This window comes from Mustela nivalis (assembly GCF_964662115.1).
Source record: "Mustela nivalis genome assembly, chromosome: 15".
Classification (NCBI taxonomy): domain Eukaryota; kingdom Metazoa; phylum Chordata; class Mammalia; order Carnivora; family Mustelidae; genus Mustela; species Mustela nivalis.
In genome coordinates, this window is record NC_139034.1 from 17590577 (window position 1) to 17610448 (window position 19872).

Consider the following 19872-nt stretch of genomic DNA (forward strand, 5'->3'; position numbering starts at 1 on the left):
AAGGGAGTAAGCGTAGGACCCTGCGTGGGAAGCATTGATTGTAAGCAGGAAGCATGCTTATTTGGGGAACAGGAGGAAAGTGAGTGTAAGCTGGAGTAGAATGGGCAAGAGAGAAGTAGTAGCAGATGAAGTCAGAAAGATAGAGCCGTATAGACCTATAAGAAGTTTGGCTTTAACTCTGAGTAACAATTTTTGGCCTAAGTAAGAATGTTTAAAGGAGAGGAATGAGGGCGCCTGGGTGGCTCAGTGGGTTAAGCCGCTGCCTTCGGCTCAGGTCATGATCTCAGGGTCCTGGGATCGAGTCCCGCATCGGGCTCTCTGCTCAACAGGGAGCCTGTTTCCTCCTCTCTCTCGGCCTGCCTCTCTGCCTACTTGTGAAAAAAAAAAAAAAGGAGAGGAATGACATGATCTGCCTTGTTTTTGAAAGAATAACTCTGGCTGCTATTGAGATTAGACTGTCAGGAGGGAAAATGATGGAAGGAGAGAGACCACTTAGGAAACTGTTGAGGTCATCCAAGTGAGATGTGGCTGCTCAGACAGAGAAGGTAGCAGAAGAGTTGGTGAAAAGCAGTTGGATTCTGGGCTATTTTGAAGGTGGCGCCATTGGGATATGATCAAGGATTGAATGAGGAGTGTGAGAGAAAAGGAGAATAAGAATAGCTCCAAAGATTTTGGCATTAGTGGCTGGAATTCCATACATCGATTTCCGTGTATGGAGAATTGCGAAGATCAAAGATGGAAGAGAAATGGAATGTCCAATTGGGACATTTTTTTTTAAGTACGCTGGACTCATGACTCTGAGATCAAGACCTGAGCTGAGATCAAGAGTCAGATGCTTAACCAACTGAGCCACCCAGGTACCCCACATGGGACATTTGAAGCTTAAGATATTAGTAGACACCCAAGTGGCTATGTTCAGTAGGCAGTTGGATATGCAAGTCTGGAGTTTATAAATGAAGTATGGGCCAAAGAAATTAATTTCATAGTTATTAGCATATAAATTAAAGCTATAAAAGAGAGACTGAGAAAGAGCAACCTGAAAGCTAGAAATTAATACCAAAGAGTGTGGTATGTTGCAGGCTAAGTAAGGACAGAGAATTGACCATGGATTTAATGACCAATGTAGAGGTCATTATTAGTCTTAATGAAAATAAGTTAGTAAATTGATGGGGTGAGAAAGTGGCAGTATCTAGAAAAGGAACTGAGAGTAAAGGGTATAAGTTTTGTTGTGTTGAAGGAAGAAAAAAAACTTATTTTTATACTGAATGGAAATTGTTCAGTAGAAAAGAAAGAAGTTGATGATGAGGAGAGAGAGGAGGCATTTCATAGATCAGGGTCCTTAACTAGACAAGAAAGGGTGGGAACTAGTGTGGCAGGAAAGGCAAAGTATAAGGGTCCAGATGCTGGTGGGTTGGTGAATGTGAGGGTGGAAGCTTCTGGAAGTCCTCTTGATTATTTGTTTTCCTAGAACTCAAAGTGAGAATGGGAAAGGAAGAAGAGTTAGAGATTTGAACAAAGAGAGAAAGATCTTTAAAAAGTACCAAGACAAGAGAAGGATGTTTTTAGATAATTTTTAGAAAATAATCTCTTTTAAGAAAGATAATCTAAAATACAATTATTTTAAATTAAGGATCTCATTTTCCAGTTGAAATAATTGTTTTGATTAGTGTTTTCTTAGTATATTTTGATACATGTCAAATTGTTTTCTAAGTCCTGTAACTTATTGTCTAACTCATAAAAACTTACTAAATGATCTTGTATGATGCAGTGTTTGTGCAAATAGTGGTCATGGTTAATGAATTCAGTATCATCTTACGTGTTTTGTTTTTTTTTAATATTGTTCTATCTTAATTTGTTCAGGGCTCTGTGTGACACCCCAGGTGTGGATCCAAATCTTATTTCTAGAGTTTGGGTGTATAATCATTACAGATGGATTATATGGAAACTGGCAGCTATGGAATTTGCCTTTCCTAAGGAATTTGCTAATAGGTGCCTAAGCCCAGAAAGAGTGCTTCTTCAACTAAAATACAGGCAAGTTCAATGCATTATATTATGTAATCACATATTTGTGTTAAGGGTCAGACTTCTGCGCAGGCTGTGACTTCCCCATTGGAGACGTACACAAGTCAGTTGTCAGTGGCTGTTGCCATCCCACCCTGCTGTTCAGTTGTGCACAGTAGTTCTCTTGTCGTCTTCCAGCCCCCTTAAGAGAAATTACACATTCCTACACCTCTTGCTTCCCTCTTCCCCGCCCCTCCTTAACCTCTTGGCCTGTGAGAAGAAAATGAATTACTAATTTGATCCACTCTTCAGGTCTTGCTAATAAACCATGTTTGCATGGGAGTTTTAATATTTAGTTCATATTTTAATAAACGTACTATACTGGGGCGCCTGGGTGGCTCAGTGGGTTAAGCCGCTGCCTTCGGCTCAGGTCATGATCTCAGGGTCCTGGGATCGAGCCCCGCATCGGGCTCTCTGCTCAGCAGGGAGCCTGCTTCCTCCTCTCTCTCTGCCTGCCTCTCTGCCTGCTTGTCATCTCTCTCTATCAAATAAATAAATAAAATCTAAAAAATAAAATAAAATAAAATAAACTTACTATACTGGTAGCTACCAAATTTTAAATTCTCTTTCTGTCTCAGTAGTTCTTCAGTAAAGGTATTTAATTTTTATTCTCAATTATTTGGTGACCTTTTCACAATGAAATTCTAGACTCACAATTCCTAAAATGTGCATTTTTCTTTTTATTTTTAGATATGATGTGGAAATTGATAGAAGCAGAAGATCAGCCTTAAAAAAGATCATGGAAAGGGATGACACAGCTGCAAAAACTCTTGTTCTCTGTATTTCTGAAATAATTTCATCAAGCGTAGATATATCTGAAACTTCCAGCAGTAAAACTAATAGTATGGGTACCAAAAAAGTGGGCATTATTGAGCTCACAGATGGATGGTATGCTGTTAAGGCCCAGTTAGATCCTCCCCTCTCAGCTCTTGTAAAGAATGGTAAACTGACTGTGGGTCAGAAGATCATTATTCATGGAGCAGAACTGGTTGGCTCTCCTGATGCCTGCACACCACTCGAAGCCCCAGAATCTCTTATGTTAAAGGTAAATTAAATTAATGCATACTCTAGGTAAAAATCAGTCACTGATTTAGTTAAGTTCTAGGGAGGTTTCATATTTTAAATTTTAAACTTAGTTCTATGAAAGATGCTCCATTCCTTGAAAACATACTAATAGTTGGGGTGTAAGTGGCAAAATTCTCAGACTGTCAAATTTTTTTGTGCTACTTTTAGGAAACTGAGAAGTGTATATTGAGCTAAAACAATGCAGGAGCAAATTTGCACTGGGTTTGATTTGGGGCTATGGGTGCCTATAGCCCTTGGTGCCGTATTGTTCTCATAGTATTGCTCTGCTTCCATCCGGATTACCTGATTATTAGATCTTTATTTCAGTATGATTAGAAAATTAGGTTTCAGTGATTGTTAAATAATAATGATAAAATATATCTTTCATCTCTATGTAGATTTAAACTTATAAATAGGACTTTGTCATATTGAATAGTCTACAATATTGATATGAGAAATTACTAATATGTAAGTCAGATTTATGAGATGAAATAGTTTACTTCTGTAATATTCTGGATCACTCTATTTCAGGAAGGTGTTTAATAAGTTAAACATTTTTAAGGTAAAGAGATACTTTGTCATTAACTCCACATTGTTGCTTTTAGTCAAGCTGAAACAAGCTTTATGTTGCTTAAAAATCAAAGTTAGGGTAGCTTTCAATCTTTGGGGATTTTTTGTTTTTTTTTTTTAATTTTCTATTTTTTATTAACATATAATGTATTATTAGCCCCAGGGGTACAAGTCTGTGAATCGTCAGGCTTACACACTTCATAGCATTCACCATAGCACATACCCTCCCCAATGTCTGTAACTCAACCACCCTCTCCCTACCCCCTCCCCCTCTGCAATCCTCAGTTTGTTTTATGATTAAGAGTCTCTTATGGCTTTTCTGTCTTCCGATTCAATCTTTTGTTTTGCTTTTATCAAATCAGTGCGTGTGCATAATTTCAAAACTCATGTAATGTAGCCTTATGACCACCACCCCGACCCCCGCCCCCCCCAGCAGAAAAGCAGTCACTGAAGCCATCTTACCTAAACTCTGTGCTCCCCAAAGGCAACCACTTAGAATCTCCGGTAATTTCTCTTGCTTATACTGCTATGTTATCTTTTCTCCTTTTGTTTAGACATTAACTGTTAGCTTCCTGCTATGAAAGTTGAGGAGTGAAGTCTGTATTCACTGTTTACATTATAATGATTGAGAAATATTTTTCACAACACAGCATATAATATACCAATTACATTTTCTTTATAACTTAACTGCTTTCCCTGGAGTGAACACCTGTCTTGCTTTTTGTTTGTTTGTTTTTTTTTTTTAATTTTCTGTACTCTTATCACCAACTCCTTCCCACACAAGAGATATATAAAGATCATCCCAACATGTTATAATGCCTTTATTGATTCTGTTTCTTTTTCTTAGCAGTCTCTTGGACCTTTCCATACTCCTGCTCCATTCTGAAGTGGTTACCTTCCATGTATGCAGCACAGTTACATTTCTAGAAATTATTTTCTCCTCCTTCTGTGTTGGAAACTCTGTTTTCTGGATTTATATCTCTATGGATTTATTTCCTCGCTCTAAGGGCATACAAGCAACCCCCCAGATGCTTCTTAAGAGAAGGAGTTTGTAGCTTTTTCTTTTTTTTTTTTTTTTTTTTTTTAAAGATTTTATTTATTTATTTGAGAGAGATCACAAGCAGGCAGAGAGGCAGGCAGAGAGAGAGGAGGAAGCAGGCTCCCTGCTGAGCAGAGAGCCCAATGTGGGGCTCGATCCCAGGACTCCGAGTTCATGACCTGAGCTGAAGGCAGCGGCTTAACCCGCTGAGCCACCCAGGCGCCCCATCTTTTTCTTGAGCTTTTGGTTAGGTGGTTGAATATAGAAGTTGAGAAGGAAATAATCTTCAGAATTTTGAAGATATTTTCTGTACTACCTTTTTACTCCTGGTATATCTTCTGCTACATTCAGTGCTATTCTTATTCCCAGTCCTTCACTATATGAACTGTTTCTGGAAAGTTTTGAAGATCATTTATCTGCAGTGTTCAGAAATTTCACAGCAAGTTACTTTGGAGTTGGCCTATCTTGTAAAATTGTCGCCCTGGGTACACCATGGCAAACAGTCTATAAACATATGTCCTTCACTGAGTTCTCTAGAAAATTTTCTTGAAGTAGTTCTTTGATAATTTCGTCCCCCTCCATTTTTCCCTTTTCAATTTCCTTGAACTCTAATATTTTGGCAGACCACTCTGAGTGGTCTTCTAATTTTCTCATCTTTTCTCCTATTTTCCATTTTGTTGTCTTTGCTCCCCCTACTTTTTAGTTCTAATTTTGTAGTTCCTAAAGTGAATATATGCCTATTGACATAATTTTCCATTCTCTGAGGCCCTTATTACTCCCTAAATGTTTCTTTTTTAATTCATCCTTTTCTTGTTTCATAGATGCGACATCTTATCATCTTTCTAAAGATTAATATTTTGCTTTATTTTGTTTTTTTCTGCTTGCTGAATTTTTCCCCTCTATAATAATCTCCTTCAACTGATTGTTAGCTGATTGTTAGCTGTTCTTTCCTCTTCCAGACTGGGGCACTAATAACCTGATCAGAAGCTCTCTGTGAGGTGGGCGTTTGTCAACTTGTAGAGTGATAAGACGGGGACTTGCTTTTGTTAGGAGACCCTCAAATATCAGTGACTGAGAGCTGAGCAGAGTAAGAAAAGTAATAAGGTGACTCATAAGGATTTTTATTGCATTTTTTTTTTCAGTATAGCTTCTCATCCCCTACACCCCCACCCTCCCCACCGCCAGATGCCTCTGCCTTGTGTTCCAGAGTCCAGGATATGTCTGGTTCAGCCTTTCCAGAAAGTAAATTGTCTTGGCTTCTTCTTGGTATAAGGGAAGACCTGCTTGGTGTAAGGGAAGGCCTGCTTGGTGAAATCTGAGGTCTTAATTATCTTTCCTTCCATTTTCAGCTACAACTCGTACCCCTTCCTTCAGAGGTACCTGTTGCCTCCAAATTCTGAGTGATTTCCTTAAATTTTGATTCCTAGTGATGCCATACAACTTTGCCAGCTGAGTAATGTTGGGCAGATTATACTTGAGTTTCGTCATTTGTAAAATGGGAATAAGTCGTCTTCAGATTGTTGTAAAGATTAAATGTTAGTAGATGTAAAGCACTTAACACAATCCAGGCACCATAATAAGTGCTTTAGAAATGTTTGTTGTTGTTGTTTTAAGATTTTTTATTTATTTATTTGACAGATAGAGGTCACAAGTAGGCAGAGAGGCAGGCCGAGACAGATAGGGGAAGCAGGCTCCCTGCCGAGCAGAGAGCCCGATGTGGTGCTCGATCCCAGGACCCTGAGATCATGACCCGAGCCGAAGGCAGAGGCTTTAACCCACTGAGCCACCCAGGCGCCCCGTGTTATTTTTTAACTGTAATCATTCTGAGTGTGCTTCATTATTTACCAGTTGTCCAATAAATTTTTAGCTTCCAGGATTTTGCTAATGTCTTATTCACTGTCCTCCTCTCCCAGTTCTTTGTCCTTTAGGTCTTTTGAGGGAACCTAAATAAATAAGTATATTTTAATCCATCATGTTTAAATTGAAGTCTCTTATTAATTTTCTAAAAATAATATTTACATTAAGACTCTACAACAGCATAAACAATTTTTTGAGAGACTGTATTTTGAAAGCGTTTTCACTTTTGTACAGGTTTTCTACATTCTTATTTTCATGAGGCTTTTGAAAATGAGTATATTTGAATGAATGGAAGAAATGAATGGAAATGTTATGCCATCTGAAATAGTATTGAATATATAAACTTACAAATCGATTTGTTCATTAATTTGTCCAGATTGCTGCTAACAGTACTCGTCGCGCTCACTGGTATGCCAAACTTGGATTCTCTCCTGATCCTAGACCTTTCCCTCTCTCCTTGTCATCACTTTTCAGTGATGGAGGAAATGTTGGTTGTATTGATGTAGTTGTTCAAAGAGCATATCCAATACAGGTATGATAACATTCTTGAAACTTTTTATTTCTTTCTTTTGGGACAGTTAATTTGAATGATCCCTCCCTAACATGTATCTTTGTTTGACATGTCATTACAGTGGATGGAGAGGACCCCATCTGGATTATGCATATTTCGGAATGAACGAGAGGAAGAAAAGGAGGCAACGAAATATGCAGAAGCCCAACAAAAGAAACTAGAAGTTTTATTCAATAAAATTCAAGGGGAATTTGAAAAGCATGATGGTAAAATGAATTGTATATTACAAGTTCTTTTTCATATGAGAATAAGGTTTTTTATAAGGCTTTTTAGAGGCTTCTGATTTAACCTCTGTAAATTGAGTGAATTTTTTAAATTTGAATAATAGACTTCTTTCTTAATCCTGTATCTGAATTTTTTAAATTTTTTAAAAATATTATTACAAAGACATACAAATAAGCATAGAAGTGACCCCCAAATTGTCACCTTTTTATTCAACACATTGACCTTTTAGATACTTGTAATTATCTTAGACAATAAAACATTACATAACCACAGCACATCTCAGAGGTCTTATGTAAACTTCCTCTTAAGCTTCAATATTAAAGTATTTATAGTATCGTTTTTGGTATTAGAGAAAAAAGCTGCCAAATTATTTTCCCCTAGACAAGTACAGTATGATGTCACCTAGGACAGAATGTAACTAAAGTAAACTCATAAATAAAGTAAAATGGTGGTTTTCAGCAGATGAGAGGTGGTAGGATAAAATTGATGGTGTTTAAAGGTAAAACAACAATGAACAAATTATAGTGAGCCAGTACACAGTATAAAGAATATAGACGATATTGTACTAATGTGATGTTATGAATATTAATACAATGGCAATCATACTAAGTATATAAATGAATCAAAGTAACACATTGGCCACCTTAAATTTATACAATGTTATATGTCAAATATATTCAATAAAAAGGAAGGATAAACTCTCAAAAAAATTTTTCCCAAGCCATATATCATTTTCTTCAGTACCCTTACCTACTTTTTATATAACTTTTGTATTTTCATTGTTGTATTTGTTGGTTTATGTATTATCACACCTAGAGCCAGATCTTGTTTTCCTGGTGGCAGCAACTTTAATAATAAAAAAATTATAATATTTTTAGCATAAAGGACATGAAATTGATGTTTGTTTTTTGCTGAAATTTTTGTGTTCTGCATTTCTTCATGATTTTCAACTTCCTGTTCTATATAAATCTGTAGGAAAATTAGACTCTCAATGTTCAATTCACCAGCTTATGCTGTTTTCATGATGAAGTAAATCATGAAATCATTTACTTAATTTACAAATTACTCTAAGCTCTCTGTGTGACAATTTTTTAAACCAGGAGTGAGTACACTAGTTTGAAATTTTCCTAGAAAACTTTTAGCAGATAAATTGTGTTTTGCTTTTTAGCCTCCCTTCTTTGGCTACTTATTGCTTGTTTCTCTAGTTTTCAAGGTTCTTAAATTTGTGTTATGGCTTATTAATGATGCTTTTTTTCCTAGAAAATATAACGAAACAATGTAGACCATCATGTGCATTAACAAGACAGCAAGTCTGTGCTCTGCAAGATGGTGCAGAGCTTTATGAAGCAGTGGCGAATGCACCAGACCCAGCTTATCTGGAGGTGGGAGAGTAAGAGGGCATCCTGGGAGGCTTAATCTTCCTCTTTTACAGTGAGAAGCTCTGGTTGGTCTTCTGGCCATCAGGGCAAGTGCTGTGTTGAAATAGTGTGTTTCTCAAAGAGGGTGTGTACATTTCTGGGGTCCTTGTGATGTGCCAGACCAGTGCAGTACATTTGCGATTCTATAAAAATGGAAGGTAGAAGGATTAAGTAATTTTATATGTTAAATAAATGTGGTTTAAAATACAGGCAAAACTTGTTTACATTTAAGGTAAAATAAGTATCTTCAAAGCATTGTCTCAGTTTCCATATGCTCACTTCTTTCTCAGATACTATCTGAAGTTTATCTCCTAATCTTCTACCTTAAGAGTGTGTTGGTGGAAAAGTGTCCGAAGCATTAACCTGTGTTAGAATTATAGCTGTGCCATTTATTAGCCAACAGGGCACAAAATAGCTATAAAATGGGCATAAAATCAGTTGTTTAAGGATCAAATTAAATACTGTATATTATTTTATTTTTATGGAATTTATTTGAAGGAGGAAATAAGGGGGCAGAATAAGAGTTAGAAGACTAAGTTGTAGGGGCGCCTGGGTGGCTCAGTGGGTTAAGCTGCTGCCTTCGGCTTGGGTCATGATCTCAGGGTTCTGGGATCAAATCCCACATCGGGCTCTCTGCTCAGCAGGGAGCCTGCTTCCCTCTCTCTCTCTCTCTCTGCCTGCCTCTCTGTCCACTTGTGATCTCTCTCTCTGTGAAATAAATAAAATCTTTAAAAAAAAAAAAGAAGAAGAAGAAGAAGACTAAGTTGTAGACCCCGTCCTGCTAATCTGCAGCTGGACAGGTGATTTCTCTCTTGGGCCTCCCCACCACCTCTGTCAAGGGAAAGCCTGTGAGGGGCTTTTCACTAGGTCTTAAGAGTACATGATTCTGGAGATTTCACTTAGATACGATTTTCTTTGCAATTCTTGGAGGGAAAAGTAGCCATCCATTTCTTAAAGACCCTGCCCTGACAAAGGGTTTGTTTTCAGTGACCATGTTGAATGTTGGGGGACTTTGTGTTTCAATTAAACATTGTCTGCATATTTAGGAAGACCTGTTCATGGGGTGCCTGGGTGGCTCAGTGGGTTAAAGCTTCTGCCTTTGGCTCTGGTCATTATTGCAGAGTCCTGGGATGGAGCCGCACATCTCTCTGCTCAGCAGGGAGCCTTCTCCCTACCCCCTCACCGCCTCTCTGCCTACTTGGGATCTCTGTCTGTCAAATAAATAAAATCCATAAAAAAAAAAAAAAAAGAAAAACCTGTTCAGGGTACCAAGATCCCATAGTGTCCCTTCCCAATATGAATTAGGCTATTAAGATGTGTGAGGCAACTGCAGTCTAGTGTGTTGTGTGTCAGGATTCCATTTCCTCTTTGATTTTATTTTATTTTTTGTTTACTCATTCATTTTTGTTGTACTGGGTATAGAGTCCCAAGAGATACAGACAGCACTTTGCTAAAATGACCAGGAGAGAAGTGTGGAGGCACAAATAAGTGCTTATTGGGCGTGTCTGTTTTCAACAGTATCCACTGTTCCAGAGAGTTAAAAAAATTATACTACCGTGGGTTAAGAATGAGAGCTCTTGAACTACCTCTACCCGTACACCCCTGCAAGTTATTTATTCTTTCTGTACCTCAGCTTCATCTTCTATAACATGCAAACAGTACTAGGGCCCACCTCATTGATTACTGTAAGGCCTAAATAAATTATTATATTTACCACGCACAGATCCATTCCTCAGATACAGGGAGCACTTAAATGTCAGCTATTTATAATGTTGATGGTGGTTATGATTATTAGAGTATACTTTTAAGTAGGGGGTTGTCTTGGCCCTCGGGAAATTTGTCACAAAATAAGTGACAAATTTAAGGCACCTGAAAATATTTGTTATGTGATGAGCTGAGTATACTAGTCTCAATTTTTACATTGTCACATTGTTAAAGTGAATTAGAATTCTATTGTATTTTATAACCATTTAGACAGTTTCATTTACAGTGGGTGAGGTTTTTTGTTTGCTTTTTATTCTAATATCACTTGCCTTAATATATTAAATAATCCTAGGGTTACTTTAGTGAAGAGCAGTTAAGAGCCTTGAATAATCACAGACAGATGTTGAATGATAAGAAGCAAGCACAGATCCAGTTGGAATTCAGAAAGGCTATGGAATCTGCTGAGCAAGGAGAGCAAATTTTTTCAAGGAATGTTACAACTGTATGGAAGTTGCGTATCATAAGCTATGGGAAGAAAGAAAAAGATTCAGGTCAGTATATAAATTTTTTAAGTTAGAGTACTAATTAATAAAATGAGTTCAAATGGTACATAAAGTATATAAAGTTAATGTGTATCAGAAGAGCAAAAATGGGCTACCACTACCCACAAAACAAGGTATAATCCTTGGATCTTTGTTGTTATGGTATTTGTTTTACAAGAATTGTAATGCTTATCCGTTCTTCCATTATGTCTTTTTCCTCTTTATCTAGTTACATTGAGTATCTGGCGTCCGTCATCAGATTTATATTCCCTGTTAACAGAAGGAAAGAGATATAGAATCTATCATCTTGCAACATCACAATCTAAAAGTAAATCTGAAAAAGTTAACATACAACTAACAGCTACAAAGAAAACCCAGTATCAACAGCTACAGGTACAAACTTTTCATTATAGTTTTTTAATTTTGATGAATTATTAGCTTATAATATTAGTTTATATTAATATAGATTATATTAGTTTATATAATATTAGTTTATATGGCATATTAACTTATAGAATATATATATACCCATTGATTTTTTTTTTTTTTCCTTGTAGGCTTCAGATGAAATCCTATGCCAAATTTATCAGCCAAGAGAGCCCCTTAACTTCAACAAACTATTGAGTCCAGATTTCCAACCACCTTGTTCTGAGGTGGACCTAGTAGGATTTGTAATTTCTGTTGTGAAAAAAATAGGTAATAGAGAATGTGTTTTTAATAATAGCTTCTTATGGATGCTTTTGAAAAATAATAGTTTTTAAAATTTGTCTTCCTTATGATTAATTGGAGTTACAAATCAGCAAATTTGGTGACTAATGATTTGAAAGTAGGCCTGTTTTAACCTTAATTCTTAATGAAAAGCAGTTCTGCATTACAATAGGGAAAGAACATATATCCCAATTCAGTGCTACTTAATTTTAAAGAAATTGCTAGAAATGTTTTGTACCATTTGAATGATAACTAGACAAATAATTATAATCTCCCTCTGCAGTTTCTTGAGCTTTCAAGCCTCTACCTCCAGCTTCTCTGCAGTATCTCTCATCATAGGGACTAAAGCCTTTTGTTCTAAAACCTACTTTGTTTAGTGTGGCTCCTCCTACTTGTTTATTGTTATTTCTTATTTATATGGTACTTCTTTTCCCCACTCTTTTTTTTAACCCACCAGTGTCTTTGTATTTAAATTGGGCCTCTGACAGCATGGTTGGATCTTGTTTTCTTATCAGTCTGAGGGCCTGCCTGACTTTTAATTAGTTTGTTTAATCTGATCAGCTTTAATGTAGTAATTGATATGGTTGGGTTAAAATCTACCACCTTGCTAGCTGTTTTCCCATTGTCCTATTAGGTTCCTTGTATTGGTAGGCTATTCTCTGCACATTTTATAGCAGCCATTGTTTCAGACTCTCACTTTAAGAATGCTTGTATAGCAGAAAATCTTGGAAGGACAGAAATCTTTTCTGCCTCCTACATAGAGGGCAGATTTGTTTCTCAACCAGGAATTCTGATCCCTTTTTCTGAGTTTGGTTTTTTTGTTTATTTTCATTGCTGTTGTTCTTGTTTAGATTCCACATGTAAGCAAGATTCTGATTGTACTTTGATGGAGGTGTACAGTATAGGTAGTGTAAAGAGAGGACTCAAGAAGTCAATGCCAAGGTGTTTGGTTTGAGTGCCTGGGAAAAGAATTGCCATTTACTGAGAGGGGAAGAGGGCAAGAAAAACAGGTATGTGTTGACGGTCAAGAGCTCAGTTTGGTCAGTTAAGTTTTAGGCACTTAATCGAAACAAAGATTTCTCCTTGACTAGCCCTTTATCTATTGTGTCATTTGCAAATATCTTCTCCCATTCTGTCAGTTTTCTTTTGGTTTTGTTGATTATTTCCTTTGCTATGCAAAAGTTTTTTATTCTGATGAAGTCCCAATAGTTCATTTTTACCCTTGGTTCCCTTGCCTTTGGTGATGTTTCTAGGAAGAATTTGCTGCGGCTGATGTTGAAGAGGTTGCTGCCTGTGTTCTCCTCAGGGATTTTGATGGATTCCTGTTTCACACTGAGTTCTTTCATCCATTTTGAGTCTATTTTTGTGTGTGGTGTAAGAAAATGATCCAATTTCATTTTTCTGCATGTGGCTGTCCAATTTTCCCAACACCATTTGTTGAAGAGACTGTCTTTTTTCCATTGGATATTCCTTTCTGCATTGTTGAAGATTAGTTGACCATGGAGTTGAGGGTCCATCTCTGGGCTCTCTATTCTGTTCCACTGATCTATGGGTCTGTTTTTTGTGTCAATACCATACTGTTTTGATGATTACAGCTTTGTAATAGAGCTTGAAGTCTGGAATTGTAATATTGCCAACTTTGCTTTTCTTTTTCAACATTCCTCTGGCTATTTGGGGTCTTTCCTGGTTCCACGTAAATTTTAGGATTATTTGTTCCATTTCTTTGAAAACAAATTGATAGTATTTTGATTGGGATTGCATTAAATGTGTAGATTGCTTTAGGTAGCATAGACATTTTCACAGTATTTATACTTCCAATCCATGAGCATGGAACGTTTTTCCATTTCTTTGTGTCTTCCTCAATTTCATTCATGAATAATTTTTAGTTTTCTGAGTACAAATTCTTTGCCTCTTTGGTTAGGTTTATTCCTAGGTATCTGATGGTTTGGAGTACAATTGTAAATGGGATCCACTCAATTTCTCTTTCTTCTGTCTTGTTGGTATATAGAAATGCAACTGATTTCTGTGGATTGATTTTATATCCTGACACTTTACTGAATTCTTGTATGAGTTCTAGAAGTTTTGGAGTGGAGTCTTTGGGTTTTCCACATAAAGTGTCACGTCATCTGCAAAGAGTGAGTTTGACTTCTTTGCCAATCTGGATGCCTTTTATTTCTTTTTGTTGTCTGATTGCTGAGGCTAGGACTTCCAGTACTATGCTGAATAGTAGTGGTGATAGTGAACATCCCCGCCATCTTTCTGAACTTAGGGGAAAAGCTCTCAGTTTTTCCCCATTGAGAATGATACTCACTGTGGGTTTTTCATAGATGACTTTGATGATATTGAGGTATTTACCCTCTATCCCTACACTGAAGAGTTTGAATCAAGAAAGGATGCTGTACTTTGTTGAATGCTTTTTCTACATCTATTGAGTATCATATGGTTCTTGTTCTTTCTTTTATTAATGTATTGTATCACACTGATTGATTTGCAGATGTTGAACCAACCTTGCAGCCCGGAATAAATCCCACTTGGTCGTGGTGAATAATCCTTTTCATGTATTGTTGGAACCTATTGGCTAGTATTTCAGTGAGAATTTTTGCATCTGTGTTCATCAGGGATATTGGTCTGTAATTCTCCTTCTTGGTGGGGTCTTTGGTTTGGTGATCAAGGTAATGCTGGCTTCATAAAATGATTTTGGAAGTTTTCCTTCTGTTTCTATTTTTTGGAAGAGTTTCAGAAGAATAGGTATTTTTCTTTAAATGTTTGGTAGAATTCCACTGGGAAGCCATCTGGCCCTGGGCTCTTGTTTGTTGGGAGATTTTTGATTACTGCTTCACTGTCCTTGCTGGTCATGGGTTTGTTCAGGTTTTCTATTTCTTCCTGGTTCACTTTTGGTAGTTTATGTATCTCTAGGAATGCATCCATTTTTTCCAGATTGTCTAAAATTTGTTGGCATATAGTTGCTTATAATATGTTCTTATAATTATTTGTATTTCTTTGGTGGTGGTTGTGATCTCTTCTCTTTCATTCATGATTTTATTAATTTGGGCCCTTTCTCTTCTTTTTAATAAGTCTGATCAGGAGCTTATCAATCTTATTCTTTCAAAGAACCAGCTCCTAGTTTCATTGATCGGTTCCACTGTTCTTTTGATTTCTGTTTCATTCATTTGTGCTCTTATCTTTACTGTTTCTCTTCACCTGCTGTGTTTAGGCTTTATTCGCTGTCCTTTCTCCAGCTCCTTTAGGTATAGGATTAGGTTTTGTATTTGAAACTTTTTTTGTTTCTTAAGAAAGGCATGTATTGATATATTTCTCTTTTAGGACCATCTTTGCTGCATCCCAAAGATTTTGAGCCAGGTGTGTTTTTATTTTGATTTTCTATGGAATTTTTTAAAATTCTTTAATTTTCTGGCTGACCCATTCTTTTTTTTTTTTTTTTAAATATTTTATTTATTTATTTGACAGACAGAGATCACAAGTAGGCAGAGAGGCAGGCAGAGAGAGAAAGAGGAGGAAGCAGGCTCCCTGCTGAGCAGAGAGCCCAATGCGGAGCTCAATCCCGGGACCCTGGGATCATGACCTGAGCTGAAGGCAGAGGCTTTAACCCACTGAGCCACCCAGGTGCCCCTGACCCATTCATTCTTTAAGAGGATACTCTTTAGCCCCCATGTATTTGAGTTCTTTCCAACTTTTCCCTTGTGATTGAGTTCTAGTTTCAAAGCATTGTGGTCTGAAAATATGCAGAGAATGACCAATCTTCTGGTACCAGATAAGACCTGATTTTGACCCAGGATATGATCTCTTCTGGAGAATGATGCATGTGCACTAGAGAAGAATGTGTATTCGGTTGCTTTGGGATGGAATGTTCTGAATGTATCTTTGAAGTCCATCTGGTCCAGTGTGTCATTCAAATCCCTTATTTGCTTGTGGACCTTTTGCTTAGATGACCTATGCATTGCAGTGAGGGGGATATTAGAGTACCCTACTATTACTGCATTGTTATTGATGTGTTTCTTTGATTTTGTTATTAATTGGCTTATATAATTGGCTGCTCCCATGTTAAGGGCATAAATATTTACAATTGTTAGATCTTGTTGGATAGACCCTTTAAGTATGATAATAGTGTCCTTTGTCATCTCTCATAGTCTTTGGCTTAAAATCTAATTTGTCTGATATAAGGATCTCCACCCCAGCTTTCTTTTGATGTGCATTAGCTTGGTAAATTGTTTTCCACCCCCTCACTTTAAATCTGGAGGTTTCTTTGGGTCTCAAAGGAGTCTCTTGCAAACAGCATATCGATGGGTCTTATTTTTTTATCCAGGTTAATACCCCGTGTCTTTTGGTTGGGACATTTAGTCCATCTTCATTTGGAGTAATTATTGAAAGATATGAATTTAGTGCCATTGTATTGCCTGTAAGGTGACTGTTACTGTATATTGTCTCTGTTCCTTCCTGGTCCAGGTTACTTTAAGGCTGGCTCTCTCTTTGCTTAGAGGATCCCTTTCAATATTTGTTGTAGGCTGGTTTTGTGATTGCAGATTCTTTTAGTCTGTTTGTCCTGGAAGCTTTTTTTTTTTTTTATTTCTTTTCAGTGTAATAGTATTCATTGTTTTTTCCACCACACCTAGTGCTCCATGCAATACGTGCCCTCCCTAATACCCATCACCTGGAAGCTTTTTATCTCTCCTTCAATTTTCAATGACAGCCTAGCTGGATATAGTATTCTTGGCTGCATATTTTTCTCATTTCTTACCCTAAATATAACATGCCAGTCCTTTCCAGCCTGCCAGGTCTCTGTGGATAGGCCAGCTACCAATCTAATATTTCTACCTTTGTAGGTTACAGACCTCTTGTCCTGAGCTGCTTTCAGGATTTTCTCTTTGTCTCTGAGATTTATAAGTTTAACTGTTAGATACTGATTTTGAGGGGATTCTCTGGGCCTCCTGGATTTTGACGCCTGTTTCCTTCCCCAAATTAGGGAAGTTAGCCACTATAATTTACTCTAATATACCTTCTGCCTCTCTCTTCTTCTAGGATCCCAATTATTCATTTTTTTTTTTTTATGGTATCACTTATCTCTCAAATTCTCCCCTCATGATCCAATAGTTGTTCATCTCTCTTTTTCTCAACTTCTTTATTCTCCATCATTTGGTCTTCTGTATCACTAACTCTCTCTTCTGCCTCATTTGTCCTAGCAGTTAGAGTCTCCATTTTTTTATTATACCTCATTGATAGCCTTTTTGATTCTGACTTGGTTATATTCTCTCTCTCCAGAAAGGGATTCTCTAGTATCTTTTTTGCGTTTTTTCAAGCCCAGCTAGTGTCTTTATAATTGTCAGTCGGAATTCTAGTTCCAACATCTTACTAATGTCCATGTTGATTAGCTCCCCAGCAGTTGGTATTGCCTTTTTTCTTTTTTTTGAGGTGAGTTTTTTTCTGTTTTGTCATTTTTTCAGGAGAAGAATAGATGAATGAGAGAACAAAATGTTAAAAGGGTAACAGCGACCTCTGAAAAATATATAGTAAATAAATCAGAAGGGACTTGAATCGGGGCAGGGAGGGGAGAAAGGGGGGGGATGAGAATATAATCATGCTGATGAATAGAACAGAGCCCACACTGGCTTTGGGGTGTATTTTGGTCTGTTAGAAGAAACTGCCACCCAAAATATAACAGAAAGAAAAACATAAATACACACACACACACACACACACACAAATAAGAGTAAATACAATGAAGGGATGGAATATGCCTGTAAAAATGAAAATTCACAAAGATTTTAAAAAAGAAATTGATAAGTTGGTTAAAAAAATAAATTTTTTTTTAAAAAAGAGAATATGATCAGGCAGGTGAATAAAACAAAGCCTAACACTAGATTTAAGGTATATTTTGGTCTGTTAGAAGAATCTGCATCCCAAAATTTTAAAGAACGAAAAATGTGTGTGTGTGTGTGTGTGTGTGTGTGTGTGTGTGTGTGTGTGTACACACATACATACATACATAAAATAAGGTTAAATAAAATGAAGCGATAGAATATGACTATAAAAATCAAAATTAAAGATTTTTGAAAAGAATTATAAGTTGGTTGAAAAAGGAAAGAAAAATAAAAAAAGAAATAGAGAAAGAAAAGAATTTAAAAATTTACTTTGAATGACTAAAGAATCATGGGGGGAAAGCCATGAATTCTATGTGCTGTATTCCCCTAGCACTGGAACTTTGTGGTTCTCCTTGATCAGTAAACTTGGTCTTGGCTGTATGTTCTTGCTGATATTCTAAGGGAAGGGCCTCTTACAGTCATTCTCAAATGTCTTTGCCCTAGGCAAAATTGCACCACCCTTGCCAGGGGCCAAGCTAAGTAATCTGTTTGGGTTTGTTTTCTGTAGCTTTTGTTCCCTAAAAGAGTTCCTTACAGATTTAGAGGACTGGAAAGAAAATGGCAGCCTCCCAGTCTCTGTCCTTAGAGGAGCTGAGAGCTGGGGCAGGCACCTCCTCAGTGTGTCCTCAGAGAAAAGCAGTCAGTCTCTCCTGTTTCCCTGGTCTCTGGCCACACTCTGTGTTCACCCAGCCTATGACTGAGCATTTCTGTCTCTGGTGCACGGCCTTGTTTGGAGCTCCAAACCCAGCAGATTACTGTGGTGGGCTTCTGTGCTGCTCTCCTCCTGGAAGAGGAAGGAGGAGTCTCCCCAGATCTGCTGCTTCTTGGGCCTCTTAGTTTTTTACATAGGATCAGGTCATCTGCAAATAGTCAGTTTTACTTCTTCCTGACCAGTTTAGATGATGTCTTTTCTTTATCTCTCTCTCTCTCTCTCTCTCTTTTTTTTTTTTTAGTCTGATTGCTGCAGCTAGGACTTCTAGTACTGTGTTGAATAAAAGTAGAGAATGTGGGCATCCTTGTCTTATTCCTGACCTTAGAAGAAAACCTCTCTCTCACTAGTGAATATAATGCTAGCTATTTGTTTTTCATATATGGCCTTTATTATGTTGGAGTATGTTCCCTCTAACCCTACATTATTGAAGATTTTTATCATGAATGTATATTGTACTTTTTCAGATCCTTTTTCTGCATCTGTTGAGGTGTCATATGGTTGTTAGCCTTTCTTTTACTGATGTGATATATCATGATGATTGATCTGTGAATACTGAAGCACCCTTTATTCCCAGAAATAAATCCCAGTTCGTTGTAGTGAATTTTTTAAAATGTATTGTTGGATTCAGTTTCCTAATATTTTGCTGAGTATTTTTACATCCATGTTCATCAGGGAATAAATTTCAAAGTCCTCCTCTCTCCTATTTTTTTGGAATAGTTTAAGAAAAAGAGGTAGTTTTTCCTATTTAAATGTTTGGTAGAACTCACCTGTGAAGCCATTTGATCATAGACTTTTGATTATTGGGAATTTTTTTATTACTTTTTCAGTTTCATTGCTGTTAATTAGTCTGTTCAAATTTTCTGTCTCTTCCTGATTCAGTTTCAGGGGCATCTTGGTGGCTCAGTCAGTTAAGTGTCTGCCTTCATCTCAGGTCATGATCCTGGGGTCCTGGAATCAAGTCCCACATTGGGCTCCCTGCTCAGTGGGGAGCCTGCGTCTCCCTTTCCCTGCTGCTCATGCTCTCTCCCTCTCTCTTTCTCTCAAATAAATAAAAACTTAAAAAAAAAAAAAAAAAAGGAAAGTTACATGTTTCTGAGAATGTATATATGTATATGCATTTCTTCTAGGTTGTCTAATATGTTGGCATATAATTCTTCATTGTTCTCTTAATAATCCTTTGTATTTTTTTTGGTGTCAGTTATTATTCTCCTTCATTTGTGATTTTGTTTGCATCTTTTTTTTTTTTTTTTTTTGATGAGTCTGGCTTCATCCTGGTTTATCAATTTTATCTTTCAAAGAACTAGCTTCTGGTTTCATTGATTTTTTTTTTCTCATTTATTTCTCCTTAATCTATATAATTTCTTTTGTACTACTGGCTTTGAGTTTTGTTCTTTTTCTATTTCCTTTAGGTTATTAGGAATTTTTCCTGTTTCTAGAAGTAGGCCTGTATTGCTATAAACTTCCCTCTTTAGAACAGCTTTGCTTCATCCCAACGATTTTAGACCGTTGTGTTTTCAGAGCATT

The 19872-nt window shown here is 36.9% G+C and overlaps 2 protein-coding genes across 12 annotated transcripts in view; one reads left to right on the forward strand and one right to left on the reverse strand.

The window, feature by feature from the left end:
• The window catches only part of BRCA2 (BRCA2 DNA repair associated), a 60521-nt gene that overhangs the window by 34422 nt on the left and 6227 nt on the right, over positions 1-19872 (forward strand). For 2 of the 5 annotated variants that reach the window (XM_082700302.1, XM_082700304.1), the window contains exons 17-25: positions 1861-2031; positions 2752-3106; positions 6969-7124; positions 7225-7369; positions 8649-8770; positions 10863-11061; positions 11282-11445; positions 11610-11748; positions 15085-15120. In XM_082700302.1, coding sequence (XP_082556428.1) covers positions 1861-2031; positions 2752-3106; positions 6969-7124; positions 7225-7369; positions 8649-8770; positions 10863-11061; positions 11282-11445; positions 11610-11748; positions 15085-15120 — 1487 coding nt within the window. The remainder of the gene's footprint in view (positions 1-1860; positions 2032-2751; positions 3107-6968; positions 7125-7224; positions 7370-8648; positions 8771-10862; positions 11062-11281; positions 11446-11609; positions 11749-15084; positions 15121-19872) is intronic. The other 3 variants (XR_014303126.1, XM_082700303.1, XR_014303127.1) reach the window with 2 other exon arrangements.
• The window catches only part of N4BP2L1 (NEDD4 binding protein 2 like 1), a 54198-nt gene continuing 41624 nt past the window's right edge, over positions 7299-19872 (reverse strand). For 2 of the 7 annotated variants that reach the window (XM_082700356.1, XM_082700359.1), the window contains exons 8-10: positions 11179-11322; positions 10840-10968; positions 7299-8949 (exon numbers count right to left, since the gene is read on the reverse strand). The gene's annotated coding sequence lies outside the window, so the exon portion shown is untranslated. Of the gene's footprint in view, positions 11323-19872 lie in introns of all 7 variants that reach the window. The other 5 variants (XM_082700360.1, XM_082700357.1, XM_082700355.1 and 2 more) reach the window with 4 other exon arrangements.